At 39.1% G+C, this 22,421-nt stretch overlaps 1 protein-coding gene across 1 annotated transcript in view; it reads right to left on the reverse strand.

Moving 5' to 3' along the window:
- Positions 1–1,382: 1,382 nt before the first annotated feature.
- Positions 1,383–22,421, reverse strand: part of RSF1 (remodeling and spacing factor 1) — a 64,092-nt gene continuing 43,053 nt past the window's right edge. Inside the window, exons 10-16 of the mRNA XM_027741066.2 lie at positions 20,687–20,741; positions 19,283–19,392; positions 16,280–16,347; positions 15,122–15,329; positions 13,293–13,516; positions 10,971–11,162; positions 1,383–9,204 (exon numbers count right to left, since the gene is read on the reverse strand). Coding sequence (XP_027596867.2) covers positions 8,630–9,204; positions 10,971–11,162; positions 13,293–13,516; positions 15,122–15,329; positions 16,280–16,347; positions 19,283–19,392; positions 20,687–20,741 — 1,432 coding nt within the window. The 3' untranslated portion in view covers positions 1,383–8,629. The remainder of the gene's footprint in view (positions 9,205–10,970; positions 11,163–13,292; positions 13,517–15,121; positions 15,330–16,279; positions 16,348–19,282; positions 19,393–20,686; positions 20,742–22,421) is intronic.

Genomic DNA, 22,421 nt, shown 5'->3' on the forward strand with positions numbered 1-22,421 from the left:
AGTTATAAGATTTCTGAATGGCTGAGGTTGAATTAAGCCACTGCAGTGGAGCAGTAGTGTGTTCATTTCTCCTCCTGATGCAAATGCAAGTCTTTCTTCTGTCACATACCACTCTTTCAAAAGAAAATGGAAAAAAGGATGGTTTAAGTCCAAGCAGGGAAGTTGGTTTTGAGTCCAAGGCATTAAGGAGGAGGAGAAATCCACATCTTCTCGTTTACACAATTGAGACACTTCATACCCCAGTACTGAGTGCTGCACCTAACAGAAGTCTAGAGCAGGAAGGCAGACGTTTCCTGGAAGTTTACAAATGGAACAGAATGGTACTATTTGAAAATGCTTTTCCTCAGCTGTAAGAGGTTTAAGTGAGTCAGGACCCAACCCCACACTGATATCTGAACACTGGATGTCCAACAGTGATTTAGTCAACAGGGTCATGTTCAGAGGCAATGGATAGCAGCAGGTACCTTCTCAGGGTTAAGAGTCACCTTAGGACAGAATGCAGAACTTGCCATCCAAGGGAGCTTGTTTCTCTCCACAGCACTGCCTGCCATAAGATGGCCAGTTCAGACTTAAAATACCAAGAATCCATCAAAAAATGCAAATATAAAATTTTGGCAGTGGATCTGGAGCAAGAGGAAGATTTTCACCGCAATTTCTCATCACTACAGGAACATGCAGTAGCTTGACTACAACCACAAACACATTCAAAATAAAAAAAAGGCTTCAGTGATTCACACAGAGAAAAGCCACCCTCTTCTTTGATTTCTCTCTCCCTGAATTTCTCCTGTTAAAGTCCTGAAATACCTGGTGTGTCCACTGCCATTGCCACATGTCAGAACATCTGCTTCTTCAGTGCGTCTCTGCACTTTTTTCCCCCCATTTTTTCCAGATTTTACACATCTCAGCCTATATCAATGAACCTGTCTCCTCTCTCATTAGCACTACGTGGAAACCTCATGGATGTCTGCTGGAACAGCCTAGCTGGGTACGGTGCTGGCTGCAGGCATACTGTTTTTTGTCAGGTGACTGCAACATCGCTATGAAATGAGATATAAAAATTATGTAGAAAACGGAATACATGCAGAAAATCACTGTGACTGCAAAAACAGTCCATCAGATCTTCCACACCATCAGCCAGAGCTGGTCGAAGAAAGAAAGAAAGACTGTCAGTTGAGCTGCCATAAAAAAAGCAACATAAACCATGAGCTGCCCGTTCCCAAGGCAGACAGTGAGAATGACATGCAAGGAACCATCACAGGCTGGAACAATACACAGCAGCCATTACTCTGTGCTTGTTTTAAAGCTGAAAAAGAAATGTGCATGTGTGATGCCCATTAAAATTCACTTGCATCTTCAATACACATTATACTTTGTACATCAAATTATTTCAATTTTTTTTATTATGACAATTTACATGTCATATTTATATGAAAGAAATGACAGTAGATATTATAACAAAACCATTATGAAAGAAAAGTTACACAATTAGGCCTACAAGCTATAAAATGGCTTCAGGCCCAGCTTATAGACAAAGAGTTCTGACCAGACTGTAGTGAGAGACAACGCTGAACAATTCATTAACAAAAATATTGGCACCAGCCTTAACATTTTTTTTTACTTCATTTACAAGGAATACAGTATTTAAACAGTTGTGTACTGCAAATCTAAAAACATTAGCTGTTATTAAACTGCAGTTAACCCTTTGAGCACTGAGGCCACCATGACTTCCATTTAAAAAAGTTTAAACGCAGCATGTTTTACATGCACGTGGTATTACTGGTGGGAGGGAAAAGACAGTGAAAGCACCACCCAATTTATGTGCAACAAGAATAACACTTCCAGTTTTTTCAACATATCTCCCCCCCTTCCCACACACACAGTGTGTGTCCCCTCGGTCCTTTCCCTTTGATATTGTAGCAAGTCATGATTGAAGAGAGACTGAAGAAAACCAAAGTTCAGGACTCAAGAAACGCAAGGGTTAAACTCTACATAAAGAGCTCAGCTTGTGGAACTTCACTGTGTTAATTCTTTAGAGAAAGAAAATAAAAAATGAGGCCAGCCGTGAAGGAGACCATTTTTAAGGAACTCAGGATTTCTTTGCAAACATACAAACAGCACCCAGGAGTAAGACAAAACTGTATTTCATGAAAGTGTATCTTAAAGAGACCTGTCTGGCAGATTTGATCCAGTTCTCACAGAATATTGGAGGGTAACCATTCTGCTGGCAAGGGACCTGGTCTATGTTACCCAGGACATTGAAAATACCTGACGTTTGTCTAATGTATAGGATCTGTGCCCATGTGAGAACCGCTGTGCATAGCAGGAACGGTGACATTATGCGTTTGAACTGGTCACATCCTTCTCCTGGCTGCAGCGGGAGGACTGTGGAAAATGGGCAGGAACGAGCAGCCACATTGGCATTGACAACACATCGATTTAATGCAAGTTTGGGGGAGTATCATTTGGATGAATATAGGATAAGATACTGTACAAGATTTTAGAGTCCATATAACGGGTAAAAAATGGCAAACTAAACAAGGCTTACAGTTTTATGATTTGATTTCCTTTTCTACCACTACCCTGAGTAGCAGATTAATATCTATTAATGACTTTTAACTGATCTAACTAACAAACAGTGCACTGATAACTAGGCTTATCGTATGTTTTCACAGAAGGACTTTATCCCCGTAGAATCATTTAAGTCAAGTTCTGACAGACTAATCTAAGTTCAGTTGTGTGGGACACAGTAAAGGGAACAAACAAGAAAGCAAACCGTGTGGACCGATGTCCCCAGAGGCAAACATTGTCATAATATTCTATAGACTGATCCTGATTTTTTCCATATCCACATTGCACTGATGGAACATTATCTATTCCTTCAAGGAAGGAGACCTCAAGTATATTTTCCAGTTACTTTGAAGGTCAGGATGAGAAAAGGAGGGTAATTGGGATGTTTCTCCTAAATGGAGACCTTCCATTGGAAATACAGTCTTTAAAGGGCAAGTCACAAGTAGTTTTTAGGCCTGTCTTGCAAATGGCATGGGTTTGCATACACATTTTTCTGCTCCACTTCCCTCCATCCATTCCCCATCTCCTTCTGCTGTTTGAACAAGCATCCAAACAGCAGGAGCAAGTGACTCCGTCTGCACCTGGGGAACCAGTGAGACCGACTATACACAAAGTGCTGCAAAGTGCACAAAGTAAACCAACCGAACAACAGAGCCACTCCGTTGTTCAGCCCTTGGTAGCAACCTTTGGGGTTATATGTAGCAATAGTAGATACTTACAGGCACACATGCGCCCTCTAACTGCAGTACTGTCCCCTCTCCTGCTGCTCAGCTCAGGTGTGGGGTGCCAGCATTTACGAAATGATAGTCAAAAACCGAAGCTGTAGGACTTGTTTTTAATTGCAGTTGAATCTGGAGGCTTTACACCACAGATTCAATTATAAAAACTTACCTACTTTAGAGTGTTCTGTTCTTTCCCCCAGAACCTCTACACAATCTTTTTTTTGTTCTTTTAAGTGTCATACTAGCAATATACATCTTTTGCAATACACAAAGTAAGTTAAATTACTCTGAAGTGTCGGGACAATCAATTCCCAAGCACACGTTTTTGTTGTTAGGAACTATCTCAGTTACTTACACCTAATCTAAAAGAAGAGCTCAATAAGTGATGTGACTTTCTGAAGTGACTGGTAATCCTCAACACCCCAACTGCAGGGTGTCCAGATTCAGAAATAATTTCCAACTAGTAAATATTTCTGAAGCCAGAGTTCTCTGTTAGATCTCAGATTGGGAACTCAACTGTAAAACATCAAAAATTAGTCACAGAATTCTTCTAACATCAATATATACCAGAAGGAAAAGGATCATGTCTGTTGGATTTTTTCTACTTTCCGCCTTCCAGTGTTTCAAGTGAGATATAGTTCCCATCCCAGCTGTTAGGGAAGGGGAGGAAGAAGAAACTAACAGGAAATGTGGTCTTGATCCTGTAAATCCTTACTTTAGACAATATCCTAAATGCTTCTATATATGTATGTACGTTCTAAACACTTAAGGAATTGCAAAATTCTGCTCTTCCATTTCTAGAGTTTCCCCCACCATACTCAACACAATGTTTTTCCCAAACTTACTGTCTTGGTTGAAGTTCTTGATCTTTTATATATATTTATATATATTTAAGGATTTTATATACCCACCAAATGGGAAGCATACATCAAATGTAAATACATAGCTAAGGGTGCACGCTGCACATCAGAACCATATTACAAGCCTGTGAACAGTAGCCACTGCACATGTACCAAAACCAATTTTCAAGGCCTATATATTGCCATTTTGAATGAGATGATACAAATCTCTTTCGTGAGACCAGTTCTTGGGGCAAGCATTACTGCCATGATTTATTTAAATCACTGTGTACAAAGTGAATTTAAAAAAACAGGTGCTATAAAAATTCCTCACTTACTTTTTGTAAAAGGAGTTTTTGAAAATATGTGATTGGAAATGATTATTGGAAAGTTTAGACCAGGATTTCCTGCTGAAGAACACTGAAAACCAAGTTATAAGCACCTGAAAAGAGAGGTATAAAATGGACACCCTGACAATGAATGATTAGAATTATTAAACAGTTGCAGCATCTGGATACCAATGTAGTTCAAATGACAGATGTGAAGAGAAATCAGAACAAGTGTACCACTACCATACAATTTTTCTTTTGTGAATATACATTTTCCCCCTAGAGTTTCTTTGAGTAAGGTCTCACAGCAATTAGAAAACAGAGGTGAACAGAAAACAAAACAAATCCAACTAAGTAATTAGCTCCTATGATAGGAAGAGTAACTGAGACACTTAATACAAAGAAATCTTGAAGGTGACGTACTTCATAAATGAGCAATTTAGAAAAAAGCATCTCTTGTTTCTCTCAAGTGTTGCTAGAACAGAGCAATCTTTTCATTCAAAAAATAATCAGGAAGATGCAGTAATTTTATAATGTAATTCAACATGTAGGAAATTAAACTATCAAAAAGTTGATTGTTCAGTACTGACCTTCCTACAAGATTTCAGTGCTATGAGTTGTTTTGGTGATGTCATTTTCCACTTTTAAATCAAAACGATGCTCAGGTTTATCAGACTCAACAATTAGAAGACAGCAACCATGGTGAAACCCAGTTCTTATCACTACCACCCTTCTGCTTATATTAATGCACCACATTCATTAATTGCACAGTGGAGCTACTTGTGCGCTTTGTGTTGCTGACAGTCACACAAGTCCCATGCAAGAAAGCAAATATCCAGCATCTATACTGGTGACACAAAAAGAGTCCAATCTTCCGCTCGATTTATATGTTCTTCCCCTCAGCAATGCTACTCAGGCATTCATTCTTCTCCCAGTCAGTTATACTCAGAAGAGTTTGCAGTTAAAAAAAGACAAAGCTTCTAGTGACAATCTGTGTGGAATAAACAAGAGTTTGTTGAACAAATGCTTTGTATGTTCAGCCGATAGCTGCTTGTTCTAGTACTTCTAAATCCATCATGTTAAAAAAATCCCTGGCCTGTTTTCCCTGTTTCTCATATGGTTTGAGCTTTCTCTAAGCCCAAAGCTACACCTGAAGATCCCTCCTCAAAGGCAGTTAATTTCTGATCTCACAAGGAGCACAGAAGGGCACAGGAATGTGAGGACACCAGGAAGACATTTCCACTCTGGTACATATACGTACCGTAACAGAATGAACCCTCTGTGGCAGTCAGCTGGCCTCATGTCAGAAAGTGTCATCTTCCCAAATAGGAGACTGTACATTTTCCATCAAACAGGAGGCCTTAGAAATGAGATAAATGTTTTAAAATGGTAACACTTTCCAGGGCATTTTTTGCAGTGTTATCTTGCACACCATTCCCACAGGATCTAAGGAGGAACTCTAGATCCTGTGGGATGAAGCCAGCTCAGGTACCAAGGGTGACTTCTAGAAGACAGAAAAGTTGTTTTTGAGAAGTGACCTAGAGAAAGTAAAATTTGGTAACAACTGGTCACTTTTAAAATACAACACTCCTGATGCAAGCTTCAATGCTCCCATTCTGTTTCTTGGTCTTTCCTGCTTTTACATCACTCCTTAACTCAGTACTCAATTTTTTTTCTCGACTGGCGTATCCAGTACTGTAAGTCTTCTGCATTTTCCTACATTCACAATTACTTGGTCACTAGGTACTGAACATTTAGGGTTGACTCCACAAGTAAGAATGTTTGCTACAGCACTGATCAGATACTAAAAGGCTCCATCAGGCAGCAAAGAAAAATATGGCACTGCCAAAACAAATCAGAAACCATTGGTTGCACGCTGTTGCTGCACGTGAATCAGTTTGCACTGCAAGTATTAAAAATGCTCAGCAGCTACTACCATGGACAAGTGGAAGCCGTATGTTCTTACTTGTTCTAAAACACAAGTATATTAGAAATGTAGACGCACTACATTTATGGGTCACCTAAGCAAAGCAAAGCACTACAGTAGCTTAAAACGCTACATATGCTTTTAAGAACTCATTGTAAGTTTCTGCGGCTTTTCACTACCCTGTTTTAATCATTTAACTGTTAATTGTTAACATCAGTAAGGTAGGAAAATATTTAACCTTTGATGAAATTAAATTCTCATTTAGAGAGTGATTTCTCTTGTTTGTTTTTCTTAAATCACAAGCTTGCTTAGCACAGCAGATAAAGAGCGAGTTCCATCTTTTTGCATCTTCCTGATCCTAGTTTTTTAGCACGATATGTGCACTGCTAGAACCCAAACGAGTCATGGAGTGGTTCTGATAGACCTCATGGAGAAAGAGGTGGGGAAACAAAACCAAGACTTTAAAGGCTAAAAAGCAGGTAATTTTTGGACCTAGGTTTTCTAGAGAGGTATTCAGTAAAGGCCTAATGCTGGTTTTATTACAAGAAAAGAAGTGCTTAATGACTGACTAGTAAATACAATATAATGGAAGGGAATCAGGTGGGGCAGGAAAGGAGAACTCACTCCTCGGTGGCAGCAGCAGTTTTGGTGCATCCATTGCCGGCAATGGACATAAACACCAGTCAAAAATCCAAATCTCAGAGCAAAAGGATTAATAGATGTGACCTTTTTGGATTTCAATGTTAGGCAGATCTGTTTGAGTTATCTGTGTGCTGTAGCACATATAAATGCTACAGCCTGCATCTTAATCAGAGTAAAGAGAAAACTGAATGCTCTTGATATGCCCCATATTGGTTTGTTTTGGTTTTTTTCTTCCATTGTCTTTTTTTTTTTCCTTGAATGTATCACTTATGCCTGCTCAAAAGTTGGTGAGATGTCTTGGAGTCAAGCGTTTTCTCTCAGAAACACTGCCTTCTTGAAATCAGTTGGTCACATGACAGTTATTTAAATGTAAGAAAATTCTAATGGCCAAAAGCCAACAACTACATTCAAAAACCTGCTAATACATCCAGGCAGATAAGTAAAATCAAAACAAAAACACACATAAAACCCCAGACAGGAAACCTCCAAAAGGAAAACTGTTCCATTTGATTACTTCAATTTGAAGTAGATATTAAGGGCATGAATGGACCAGTCACGGTTTATTTGATAATCCCTCCATCCTCTGATGCACTGTCACTCTGTGGTCAATGCCGTTTGCACAAACACATTTTGTTCAGAACACTCCGACGGATGGTGAAACTCGTGTGGCCGGGCAGCTACCGCAGGGTTCTTTTGTCTGTAAAAGGTTTGCAGCACTTACAGACTTACTTGACATCCAACTTACAGACTAACTTGACATCAATACGTCCTCCCACTAGACACTGTGCATCGAAGACTACCTGATGAACTGAGCATGAGATCGCTTTAGAAATTCATGGCTAGTGTGTTTTGACTGTCAAAAACTTCATTACAGTACACTTCACTGTACAAACACTTTAAAGGATGTTTATTAGGAAAGTCTGCAAGTCATAATGGATAGCAGAGTTCTTGTTTATGGTACCTTCTTGGCCTCTAATAATTCTGTTTGCCTCCAGTATTAAAATCGAACTGCTTCCATGAAGGTGATTACTAAAATGAGCTATGGTATGTTAACCTACAACTCACAAAATGCGACAGTACAGACATTAATTTTGCTTTTAACTGTCTGTTAAGTTGTAATCTAAGTTGTGAACATTTAAATATAATATATATCTCATATGAAAAAGCTAAAGCACAAGTGCTTCTGCACCACCCCCCTCCCATCCTCCCACCCCTTGAGCCAAACCCACCCCAGTTCCGGTTTGGGCCCTGACTGATTTGGAATGCTTTCTTAGGCCACCCATTTCCACAAATTTGTATGCACTCAGGAAATATAAAGTCAAAAATATACAAATCTCTTGTTGTTATAAGGTTTTTGTGAGTGAAATTACCCAGGACCATGGACTTGTAAGGAGAAGGGGGGGTATGAGAGGGAATTTACAGCAATTAATCTTCAAAGTTCAAAACTGGTCACTTCACAGAAAGACTGCAGGACTGGTGAAATTCTTGCTTCTAGAAAGTGATACTGTAGTGGAGAATTTTCTAGGAAAAATAAAACAGCTTTTAATAACTGGCCCGCTGGTATGAGCTACCGTGGAATAAATTAGCACAAAAATGGAAGTCTTATAACTGTTCACTGTTACAGACGTAATCAACAAGGTCAGTCACTCTCAAAAGTTCATCTTCATCTTCCTCTGGCCCTACTGCCTCCTGCCCACTCCCTGTCCCGTTGGGCGCCAGGCTGGCGCTGGCTGTGCTGTCCTTGGGGGCCTGGGTCTTCTCGCTTGGCTTGCCAATCAAGTTCTCAATGGTTTTCCCTGGGCTCTGTCCGTTGGTGGAAGGCAAGTCCACCAAGCTGTAGTCCAAAGGGCTCTCTACTTTCCCTACGTTATCAAAGTCATCTTCGTCGTCGCTTTCTATCCGGTAGCAGTGCTTCTTGGGGTTGTCTTGAGCAGCTTGTGCTGCTGGCAGCTTGTTTGCAGGAGCGGGGGTTTCTGTGTCCTCATTGGCATTTTCGCAGTTATCTTCCTCATCTGTCTCGATTCGATTCAGCCGTTTGCGGACAGGCTTCCCTTCCTCCTCCTCGTCCTCTCCTTCTTCCTCGGAATAGTCGTCTGTGCTCCGCCGACGTTTTCGAATCAATCGCTTCGACTCCTTTGTGGATTCATCATCTTCAGAGTTCTTAGATGTGTAGCTCTCTGGAATAAGCAGCAGACTTAGAGCCATTAGCAAATCTTAGTGCAACCTTTACACTTTATTCTTCATCTTTCACACTCATTATCGAGCGATCTCTCACCACACACACTTCCATCTCCTCCAGGATCCCCAACCAAGTCAAAACACTTGCATCCTTTTTACTTCTTAAATAAACTCCTAAAGCAGAAAATACCAACAATTTGTTGATATTCTGTTTCCAATCTGAGGAGTACAGGAGGCTTTGGAGGTAGCTGTGTTCCCCTCTAGAACTGCTAACTCCATGCTGGAAATAACACAGAAGTGCATCCCTCATCTCATAGCACATGCTTTATTTACAGCCTGCCAGATATTGAGAACCCAAATAATGGCTGCTCTGTCATGAAATTCACACACACACACACACACACACACACACACAGAACTGTACTATACCCCTGCCACCCCCAAATTATATACAAATTCTTTCAAAGCATATAAATGCTGCCTGACTGTCATCTGAATTTTGCTGCCCTTTATTGGGAGGCTTTTTTTCCTCTGGCAAACTGGAATATTGCCTACACACTGACAGCCTTTGCACTGATCTTTGATGATTTTGATGAGAAAAGGAGGAGGATGAAAAATCAAATGGCAAACTTAATTTATTGTCTCCTTGTGATTTCCATTAGAAATCCATTTCAAAGGGTATTGTTTAATGTAGGTTCAAGTTGATAGAGACTGTTAGCGCTCCTCTATTTTCAATGTAATACAATTCTAGTAATGTTGTTACATATTTTATGGTATAATGCAGGAACTGTGGGAGAGTGCTGGAATGGTACTTAATGGTGCTGATTTTAATACGCAGAAAGCCAGCACCAAAAATACCTGAGGAAATGGAATTTCATGAAGAGAAGACACTGTCAATCAGGCACTGTTTAAAATCACAAATGCAGGCAGCAAAAAGCCACCGTATAGTGAATTCTTGAGAGCAGGCTGAAGTGAAGTGTATGATCATGTTTTTAAGGTACTACACGCACTTGCATCACATAATTGTTTCCCCTCAACTAAGAGGGTGCTCTAACACTCTCGAATTTCAGGGCAGCCCTTCCAAAACTGAGGTGCTTGGCCTGTCAAGCGTGGCTTGTTTTCTGAGGAAGTCTGGTATCCATTGCAACCCACACTGCTCAGCATTCAGAAAGCTGGACCTAAGGTCTCATAAGGTGCGTGCCCAGAACCCAAGGTACCCAAAGTCAGTGGTTGCTTTTGTAAAAGCTAATGAATTATAAATCAAAAACCAGTCACTCATGGTGTGATTGACATTACTAAGAGGGGCTTCTGCCACACTTAGCACAGGTCCTTAAACAGGAGATAGAATGAGTCTAAACCACCAGCACAAACACAGTCAGGGCACCAGAGGCACTACCCTTTCTTTTATAAAAGAGAATCTTTAAAGGCTCGTGGGATGGAGCTTTATGACCTCTTAACAGAAAAGTGGTGAGACAGTTATATTAGTGCAAATTTCAGAACTCCAGCATTCTGTGCCAGATACAGTAAATTCAGACCTGGAAGTCAGGATTAGGGACATTAGGGACAATGAAACACTTATGAGAAGTGACTCAGTTAACAGTGCCTCATGAAGTACCAGTGGGCTGTTTCAGAAAGAAACAGTTTCTGAGAAATATCAAGGAACTGAAAGATGATTCTCTGAAATCTTGGAATTATATACAGTTTTCCCTTCATGGTAATGCTGACAATATACGAGCTCCTGCGAACACCACACTGTTTATTTTACCTTCACTATCTGAAGTGGAGAGCCTGCGCTTGTGAACTCTTCTTAACTCCTTCCCATATCGGACACTTTTCTGTGAGCCATCACTTTCTGAATCTTCCTTATAATTAACTTGTCTCTTCTGATTCCGTCTTGATCTTCTCCTCCTAGTTTCCAGGTAATCATCATCACTGTAATCTGTGTACTCACCACTCTCTGTACAGAAGGAAACAGTGACATGCATTATTCCAACAAAGCAAACTGCTCTACATAAAAAAATTTATATAAGCTTTAGACCACCAATAAAATCATGTGCTCTTCCAGGACAGACAGTCTCAGCCATCATGCCTCATTATTCTGACCCATGCCGGCTCTCCCATTTATTACCAGTGTAGAATTCTGACCCACTCCAGCTCTCCCATTTATTACCAGTGTAGAATTGCTTGATTTTAAAAGTTTCTCAAAAACCCTTTCCCTGTCTCCCTCAAACTCCTCCAGAAGGTTTCCTTCCAATGTTTTTGTTGCCTCATCTCTACTGGCACCCAAGACGTCTCTACAATTCCTGACAGTAAAAACAACCTAACTGAATCAGAGTTGATGGTGCACGTTACCACTGACACTGGGAAGTCCATTCTGCTTTTAAAATTTAAATAAATAGTACTCTACTGGAAGACTTTTAAGAACAGGTAGATGAAAAACCACTGACAAGATGAAACTCCAAGATCTGAGTTACAGAATTTATATTAACAACAAAAATCAGTTTCTCTCAATCACAGGTTTGCTTAAAACAGAAACCATACAGAAGAAACTTACCATCAATCACAGTTTTTCCTCCACCACTCTACTGCAGCTAGTGTCTTCAAAAACTAAATTTATTTACATCAGATGAAAATAGCCTCGAATCAACTTTAGCTGCTCTTCCACTGAGCTATGCCAGAACAATTATCCCAAGGTACATTTCTATACAAGTCTCATACTCTGTTCCTAACTTAGTGACTGACATGAGTCACAGATCAAAGTGGCATTCTCTTTACTTCCTAAAATATTAGAGAAAGAATCAGAGCAAGTTAGCAAGAAAAACCCCTTTCAGAAAGAAATTCCATCTCTGGAGACTGAAAACAAAGCTTGCTCACAGGGCACCTGGTTTCCTTAGCTCAAAAGTGGTTTAAAACAGGATCCTGAGGGATGAGGGTAATGAGGGTAAAAGAGAGAAACACATAGTTAATGCTATACTTTTAGATAGAGATGGCAGGATACTGGAATCAATTGATTTTATCACAGGTGCATGTCCACTGTGAAACAAACAAGTTGCTCTTGTACATTACAAAATATAAGAACAACCTCTTTATACTTCTGCCAGTATCTTCGTCTAAGAGCTTATGATTAGCGCAATGATGTATTCAGGACAGGGAGACAGCAACAACTGCATGTGCATATAGCTGTCTTCATCTGTCTGTGCACAAACCCTCCTTTTGGAAACCAGTACTCCAAAGCAACTTACTCCAACATGGTCATCTTCTATATTGTAGAAAGACAGATAAAACACTGGAAAGATAACACACACTACAATAAGTTAACACTCCAGTATAGTTAGTACCTTAAATTCACAATAAAAATAAGTAAAAACAAGTGCTTCTGTATGTGGCACTTTCTAGTCTGTGACTCAAATGAAGCAGAAACAGTCTTTGGAGAAAGATGCTGATCATGAAAAGGTTTAAGGTAGTATTCTCACACTTCAAACCATGGCAACAGAAAATGAACTGGTTGAAGGACAAGTAGAATACAGTGAATTATTAGGTTCTTCTGTGATGCAAGAGTCTTCAGTTACTAAAGATTTTAAGGATAATTGTAGGAGAGAGAGAGGCAAGGTGTTATTGTTTGCCTTCAAGTCAACCGGAAAGCACAGAATGACATAAAACGAAAAGTTTTCTTCCATACAAAGTGAGGGAAAATGTTCCTTTCAGGAGCTTTTTCTAAAGTGTTCAGAAGGTCTTCTAGTAGCTATAAAGCCTCCATTCCTTCTCTTCCCTGCAATCATGTGCCAAACAGGAACATATGGGGGTAGCTGCAACTATCCACAAAGCTGGCCTTTAGAATCGTAGCATAAGCATTCATTTAAACACATAATTACTTGAAAATGCCGAGAACCTAGTGCTCAATACCAGTTCCCTGCAGAATATTGACAGCAGAACTATTAGCAAAGTGCTTTACAGCAAAGATCTGACACATCTGACTTGACCAAAGCAAGCGAACAAGTTAGAGTCAGTTGCAACAGGAAACTGAGATTTCCATTCTTTCTCTTTCCAGTACAGAGTATTTAATATATCTAAGACTGCTTATACTCACCAGACTCTCTGCTTGAATTTTCCTCAGAATCTTCATCTTCATCATCTTCAGAGTATTTTTTCTTGGCTGTTTTCCTTCGTAACCTCCTGCTTTGCCTCATGGGCCTGGAGAGGTGTCGCCTGGATATGCGGGCACAGAACTCTGAATCACTGTCCTCGTTTGATGGTGGGTCATCTTCACTTTCATCCAGATTTTCCTCTGATATAACAAACTCATCCTGAGATCTGCTCAAAGAAGAACCACACACAACAGAGATCGGTATTGAAAACAAAGGACTGAGACAGTACCTGTGTTTTACAAGTCAGTGGTAAGTATCCTCTTACAAACAGAGACTAAAGCAGAAAAGGCACAAATCTTATCATGAGGAGCGAAGACCCTGAGAGAGCAGACTGCCATCACTGACATGAGGTTTCAGCTGTATATTTGGGACATAGCTCTACAGTGCATGACATTACACAGCAGATTAGAACAGCAGGTGGATATAAAACTCTGTCAAACCAGCACCACAAGTGATATTAACATAAGACAGACTCTAGAGCGTTCACGTAGTTCACTGCAATGTAATGTCTGCACAGAAATAACTGTGGGGGGGAAAACACTCACCATGTTCTAGGAGAGGTGACCTTCCCTTCACAAACCAACTAACTATGCAATTTCTGAGAATCAGAATATTGTGTCTTAACACAAAACTACTGCTCTTATGCACCTCACAACCTTAACAGCTCGTAACACTCCCATTATTTCAGAAGTGAGCCAAGGCTTTTTTAAAAACCATTAAGCACTGAAGGTACCAGCTGCTTGCGTTTGTGTTAAATTCCAGTATAACATCCAGAAGGCCCTCAGCAGAGGATGGAGTTGAAAATGCCTGACTACACTTCAATATATCAATGCACCAATGCCAGATTTTCACATGCTACACTCATTGATTGAAAATTTCCAGCATATGTAGCTCAATTATTCAGGGTGCCACTGAAATGTCCTCAGCATGGCCACAGGTGAAAAACAAAGCTCAAAATTTGCATCTGTCTTGTATAGATTTTTCATACACTTAGTAAATAGACTCAGTGACTGGTGTAAAGCTTTAAATGTTGCTGGTAAAGACTCTACAGCCTCATGCTTCATTATGTTTCTTCACTGAGGCATGAAGTTCATCTAAAATTATCAAATTTTTCAACATCAGGAATTGTACAGACTGAACAAGGAGAAATTTTGTGCAAAATGAGTTTCAGTTAGCCAGAGCAATATTCATTTAGCATGTTAAGCTTCACGTGACACCTATTTGTTTTCTATAGTATAAACCACTTCTTTGGTTGTGTTCAAACTCTATCTCCTAGAGAGCAGCAATCAAAAACTCATTTCAGAACCTGTCAAGTTCTGTATGCTCTAAATAAGAACATTTTCCTCTTCCAATTTCTAAAAATTGGTTAAGGATTTTTGCTCGACAGTCACATCATCATCACTGAGCCCACCTGGCTCCTTCCCGAACAGAACCCTTTAGTGAGGCCTCAAACATCCCAGTAACATTTCCAGATCATGTTTTGCTTAAAATACAGATTAGATGATTTCAGCACATGGATCCAGAGCGCAGTTTTTCCAGTACAATGACATTCCCCTAGGCCAGAAGGACCCCAAGGCAGGGGGTTTGGAATTAGGTGATCTTTAAGGTCCCTTCCAACCCAAACTGTTGTATCATTCTGTGACTTCTGCTGGCACTGTGCAGTGCCATCCCAGCACTGGGAACATCCTCCTGATGATCATTTCAGGGGCACTGCAGAGTCACAGAAGCCTGCAGTGGTCAGTGACTTATGGAAGTTAAATTGCAGACCTACCCATCACTGATCTTGAATTCATCCTCACTCTCTTCTTCATCCAGATTACTGTCACTATCCAAGTCATTTAGTCGCCGTCGTTTCTTGCGTCGTGCTGCAGCAGCCCTTTGTGGTCGCTTGCTTTCCTTCCTTTCTTCCTCTAGGATTGTGGAAATGTCTTTTCCACGGTGACCTGTGATATTTGACATGTCTTTGCCCCTGCCAATGCCTGAATTAAGTGACACAAAGGGGTAAAAAAGAGCAAGTTTATTTTCTTGCTTAACTTGCTACAGATCTTTCTTACATGCTTCAGCTTATTTTCTGTAAAAGCAGAGTATTTTTTTTTGTCAAGCAAGACTCTGTCCAGACTCTTGTTCCTGACACACAAAGCCCAGCTGTGTCCACTTGGAAATACTGAGGTCCAGGCAGAGGGTTGAGACTCGGTTACGTTTATTGTATGGGCCTTGTGTTACACACCCAAAGACACCTGATTTTTACATTGTCTGTGTACATTCATGAGCTTCTGAAAACTGGTGTCTGTAGGGAGATGCCACAGGCCAAACAACTGAGGAACAACATTTCATGGCTGTTTTCTCCAGGCAAGTTAAGGTGATGCAGAAGCACAAATCCATCTCCACCTCTCAGATAGTGCTGAAGATCTCTCTTTTGGTCCCCTGTGTTGCCCTAACGGGCAACAAAGAACAGAATTTCACTTTATTCATGTTCAACTGAGAAGCGCTTACAGAGGTGGATGAATATTGTTAAGACAACTTTGTACACCCCATCTTTACGGGGTCCAACTGCAGACCAATTTATGAGCCCTATTTTTACAGGGGAAAATGTCAATAGCACTGCTGCCATTCCAATCTCAAATCCAAAACTCAGCAAAATAATTTTAAGAGTTTTCTTGTCATGCTTATTCATTGCATATAACAAAACACATACAAGTTGAATTTAACTATCAAGGTTAAATATTTTCTGACATCTTTGGGCAGTCTGGGATGGCCATTCCTAATGGAAATTCTTTAGTTCACTTCCAAAAATACGGCAGCAAAAAAACTCTATAAACTACAAAGTTTAAGGGGAAAGATTATATTTGTTGCTTCTCATATAAAAATAAATTCGTCTCAATTTTCTTATCACCACTGCAGTGCAAAACAACTAACATCAGAAACATACCTCCTCCATCAGCTTCCTTGATATCATCTTCAATTGCCTCATCGATTGCCTCATCAAATTCATCAAACCTAAAAATAACAGCTTTCATTTACCACTTTGAAATGAACTCTAATGAAATATATTATGAAAACATACCTCAAAATCTAAAGAAATAACCCTGCTTTAAGAAATCACACTGCACAGACAGTGGTCTGGATATATAATAAAATAACTAAGATAATGGGCCAGATTAATAATAAAATAGATATTTTTTTAAAAGATGTGTTTCTTGTTTCTATTTCCTAAGAGAATATTTGTCATTGCCTGGCTGTATTACTATCGATTTAGGTGAACAGAAATGCGGTTTCATTTTATGCAACATATCCCTGAATTAAACAATATATAATCTGAAAGTTCTTTAACATAGTTTCAGTGGCATTTTTCAGGTAAAGCATTAATATTTTTTTCCACACCTTTTATGACATGACATATGTCCTACCAATCTTCAAAACAGACTTTCTGAGAAACATCTATTAAAGTCAAGGTAAAACTATTCATTCTGTCTACATTTTCCTTCAAAACTCATTTCACATAGCTGCTTTCTCCTCTTAAAGCTCACGATAATCATACTTTGTGGATCTGCAACATCCTAAGCTGAACAGATAAAACAAAACATATTGTACACAGTTCCTTGTGATTCTGTAAAAATAACCTGTAATACAATGTTACATAACTAAAAAGGACAAACAAAAGCAAAATATTTGAGTTTGTCCTTCAGCAACTTTTATAAAACTGCATAAATCTCTGCACTCTGAGTAACTCATTTAAAGGGAACAGCAAATGGAGGAAAAGGGATCCAATTCTTTCAAACAGACAACCTCAGTTTGTGCCTTCAGTTATGAATTCAAATTCCGTAAGAAGGGATTGTTACCTGTTCCACCAAATAGATGCCTTGAGCTCCATCATGCAAAAGTACAAAATTTATTAACTATATAGGAAAGACATTTCATTTAGATGCAAGTTTTTTGTCTCATTTTTTAAAAAGTAAATTTTTTTGCTTGTTTTTCGTACAAACAACTTACAATTGGACAATACATTCATTAAAGATTCCATTTCTCAGTCATGAAAGGAAGATTACAGTCATATTTATCTTGATCCTCCATAGGAACCTCCAGTAGAACAAGGAAAGAATAAATCCAATCCTATACTCTGTAATTCAATAGTAAGCATAAAACACTTCCTCCTTTAAAAATAAGGTGATGGGCTTCTGGTATCTCAAAACAACTGCATGTCACATTCAAAGCAGCTTTACCCAGCAAGGAAATAACTCTGAAATTATTCCATCAACAAGATTAGTTCCACTCTACTCAAACCCTATATTCTCTCCACAAAGCTACAAAAAAACCCCAAAATCCCACCTCTTCAAAATGTGAGAAATCACTTAACACTGTCAAATCACTGCTAACAAATAACCTGAGCTCAGCCACAAGCTGACAGCTCACTTGTCCATTAAGTGTAATGGAACATAATTTCTTCTGCTGCTGCTTTATTCGTGGTGCAGGTTTTTGCTAACTTGCTCGCAGGAGGACTCAAGAAACGACTTGGGTGATACAAAGGGATTACGGATCTTTAGACAACCAGGATGCTCCACAGTACAGATCTGTTTGTAAGCAGAATAAGGCATTTAGTATTTATTTTCCCCTGCTGAGGGAAAGCACACACAACTCTCAGTGACACCAGCAGGACTTCACTGTGGACATATAAATCTGACACACTGATACATGCAATATTTTCACCCACTCAAAGTTATGTGGATGACGTAGTCTGTAAGAAAAACTCTTATCCTTTTGTATCAGAAGATTGATTTTTCCAGAACATTACTTCCAATAAAAAATATTGTCTTTGCACAACATGGGTCCTGCTGCAGTCATGCCACATACCCTAGTGTTAACAGGTTTTTTCTCTTGGTCAGATGCTGCCTGATCCTGTAGCATAATGTTCCTTACAGGAATACTTAATTTCTCAAAGCAGCAATGGCATTTTCTTTAGTGTGACTTCTGCTGTTCGTGTAAAAAGGCACCAAAAATCAACCGCTAAGCAAGGTCAGGCCAAGTTTTCTGGCCAGGCTGGAATGCCTCTCCTCAGCAGCAAAACCAGACTAAGTTCAATGATGGTTATTGTTGGAAGGCTTATTGTTCCAATATTGTAATGTTCTCATTTTTGATGATAAAGGTCTGCATAGAGTAAGTACTGGAAAGTATTTTTTAAATCTTCCTAATGCATCTGGGACAAAAAAACACAAGCTCTCAGGCAACCACATTATTTTTCTAATCCCAAAGGTATCCTACTTGCCTGGATACCTGGTGGACTGAAGAAGATATGGAGTGTTTAAAAGTATTATTTAGATATATAAAAATAATATTGGTAATACACTGGGAACAAAAGACATTAATAAGATCATGCTGAATTTTGGAAACCTTAGGTAACCTGTTCTACTTTAAGAATGCACAGAGTTTAAATATCTTGCGTTTTCATCGACTAATTGCATTCTTATCAAAATTTCCCTAAAGAGTTACAGACCATTTTTAGATGTACTGTCTCATAATTACATTTTAAGTTTCATGCTCCTTTCATGTAAAGAATGTGCAAGGTGGGGAGGGGGGAGAGAGCAAGGAATTGAAGGCCTTTAGACACAAGCGTAAGTCTCCCTTGCAAGAGAAAGAAGAGGTTTGATTCACCTGCTTTAATGCACTCCAGAAACTGCAGTAATGCCAAGACCTTCTCCAGTATTCCTGAACAAAGTACCATACACATTTTTATTTTTTTTATGCATCATCCCTTCGCTATACCACCTCATGCTGTCACATCCACCAAACATAACTAGTATTCAGAGGAAAAAACAAAGACACTTTAGTTGGACTTTTCTTTTAAATGTAAAAGTGCGTGTGAGAAGTGGTGGGGTGATTCAGAAAGAAAGCACCTGTGTGACTTCTGCTGTACAAGCCATTTAAACAAGCTGCTGACCTGTAGCTTATGCACTTTCGAGTTCTGGTAGATCTCCTTTCAAGCAGTTTTGATTTGGGCTTTTTGGAATCTTTCTTCTTTTCTTCCTGACCTTCAGGTATTTCTGGTTCCTGTTCAGGTAAGACAAAAGTGTCAAAAAGACATATCTCCCCCCTCCCTTTGCACTCATTATGACTGAAGTCATGTGATTCAGATATTCTTACCATCTAGAAAGCTCATATGCCCAACACAGCACATTTTGGCTTCTAATATAATAACTTGTTACAGCAGTTCAAGTGAACACTTGCACATCTCACCCTTACTGGCTACATAACTTCCCAAACACAGAGTTTAAAGGTTCAGCCTACTGTATCACTGTGCTCACACTGCAACGCTGAGATTGTGCCTTGGGTGACACTCCCAGGACTAGTAAATGTGTCAGCTGAGCAAACTGTGGCCAGCATCTCTAAGTACTGAGCACAGGGACACCTCTACATGGTGCACTTTCAATAAGGTTCCATGCAGGTTACTTTATTACACTGTTTCCAAGTTATTAATTTAAAAGAAAAGTAATCCACTCCTAGTCTTTATTTTTTGAATATTTTCTCCCAAGCATAGACTTTGTATGTTTGTAAAATCTGTTATCATTTTTCTGTTATCCAGAGACAGGGAGAGAAAGTTGGCCTTGTAACAGTCAGGCAGAGTGGAAAGTCTATGTTTAAAACAAACTAAAGTTTCATTCTAAACTGCATACAACAGATGATATCATTCTGGATGAAGGCATTTGGCTAAGACTTCAAGAGAATGGCTTTAAAATGTATTTATGAAGTGAGAAGAGGCTGTTCTCCATGTGAGTAAAAGCATTTTTCCTCTTCTGTCAAGGGAAACCATATAAAAGCATAATGAAACATTAAATGTTTATAGTTGTTAATCACATGTGACCTTAACATCCATTTGTTGAAGGCAAATGCTATGCTGCTAAGAGATACTACATATTCCCTCTGAATTATAAGCCAAAAGTGTTTGTTGCCATCCGTTCCAAAGGAAAGCTATGACAATTATCTCAGAGCTAGATAACTATGCAGCAAACACCAGAGTTAAATAACTGAATCCCACCTTTATAAAGTACTGAATATTGGAGCACTCAATTCAAAACCCAGTTGTAATGGGTAGGAAGGCAATTCTGAGATCGCTCACTGACAGAGGACTCTGTGTGGCATCAGTTGGCTCTAATAAACACCATAAAGCTCCCATGGTTTCTCTGCTATGTTCAGTCTAAAAGAGTCTAGAATTATTTCTGACCTGCATATAGATTGATTTTTCTTTCCAAGATGCTACCAGCACTTCTGACACACCACTGAGAAACTTTTTCCCTGAGCAGTTTGGAAAATAAAGCCATAATACAACATAGAGGCAGTAACTTACCTGAGGTGGAATGATGTTCTCGATACTGATACCCACATACACCAATCGCTCTTTCCTTTAGGAGAGAAGAAAAGTGAAAATAAGCTTACAGAAAGACTGCATATATCTAAAATAATGCTGTATTAGCACCGTTTGAAGCTCTTACTATCACTAGGCAGAAATATCGCAAGAGGATGTTCCAAGTGAAAACAGTTGTTTTAGTTGGGATTATGTGCTAATTCTCATATGATTACATTTTCCTGCATGTATAATGTAAGAGATTTCCAAAGAGTTCTGACAATCAACAGTATTTGAAGATTGTGGGCACTGCAGAAACGATTGAACTTGGGGTGTAAAAAGCAAGTAAAAAACAACTGAAAAATATTAACATTATGAAGATTATGCTGTTAGATCCATAACTACCACCAATCTTGGAGGTGCTGAAAGATAAAATAGGAATTCAAATCACACCTGGAAAATTTATGTAAAGATCGGATGTGATCCAAAATGGATAAGTGCCAGATCTTAGATCTGAGCAGGAACAACCAACTGGTTCAAAGAATCTATTAAGTAGACAGATCCATAATGACAGAGTTGGATTTCTTCTCTTTGCCAAAAAGACACCACATACTGTGAGTTTTCAGAAACACTGAAATATTCAAGTATTTTTGTGCCCCAAACAACCAATTTGTTTTAACTTATACACTGAGCTGTTATAAAGACTATAATTTCCTCTAACATTATGATTCTTCAGCCTTTTTACCTTACTATTCGCTAAAATACACCATCATTAAGTTGGAAGGTTTCAATATTCAACTATTGTATCAAAGTGTTTATTATAACCCAAGCTCATTTCTCTTTTTAAGAAACTTCATAGAAAACTTTAAAAAATAGAACCTCAATTTTATGATATACAACATAATGCCTCATTTAGTATGAGGATCAAATTGCAAAATGGTTGTAAGACATCTGTTTCAGACACTGAAAACTGCTATGATATCAACTGTATGCTCTCCTGTTAGATCACTGTGTTTTTATGCAACACTGGTGATTTCAAGAAAGCAGGACAAACTGGAAAAAGCTTGCATTCCATGTAATTTTTGCCAGCAGAATGTTTACCAAAGTAGGACCAAAAATATTGTTCACTACTAATGAGCATTCCCACCACAAAGCAAAGCAGCAGACACAGTTCCTGTGTGTCCTGTAGGACTGCACAGATGGAGGCTGTGTGTAAGCTGAGCTCACTCATAAAAATAGATAACAGTTTCATTCCCAAAGCTACAAATTCAGCAGAATTGGCAAGCCATGGATAATTTTACCACAGTGTGATCCAGATACAGTCTGAGCAGAAGTAGCGACATTAGAAACAAGTGGTACCTGATCTGTCACTATCCTTGTTGCTGTTGCAACAGCAATAACAGATTTGAAGGAAGCTGAAAGTAGACATGGACTGCATTTTGCTCTTCCCAGCACTGACTCACTACATCCCACGTAATATTACAGTACCTGCCACAAATATAAGCCTGTTCAATTACTTTCTATAAAAGGGTGTCACCTTCTGCTGAAATTTGCCTTTTAAGATAAAATTCATGCAAAATTCTGTTTAATAATTCATACAGATGTTATTAAATTCTGCAAAATACTCAATGTCCTAAAAGGTATAAATTACGCAGACTGTGTTTTATGTTCCTCCTTTTCAGGTCTGAAAACTACAGACAGGATGTTCCAAATATTAAGGCTGTTGTTCCTAAATGCA

The sequence above is a fragment of the Pipra filicauda genome, unplaced genomic scaffold (genome assembly GCF_003945595.2).
Source record: "Pipra filicauda isolate LSUMZ 115617 unplaced genomic scaffold, ASM394559v2 scaffold183_size1465899_pilon, whole genome shotgun sequence".
Classification (NCBI taxonomy): Eukaryota; Metazoa; Chordata; class Aves; order Passeriformes; family Pipridae; genus Pipra; species Pipra filicauda.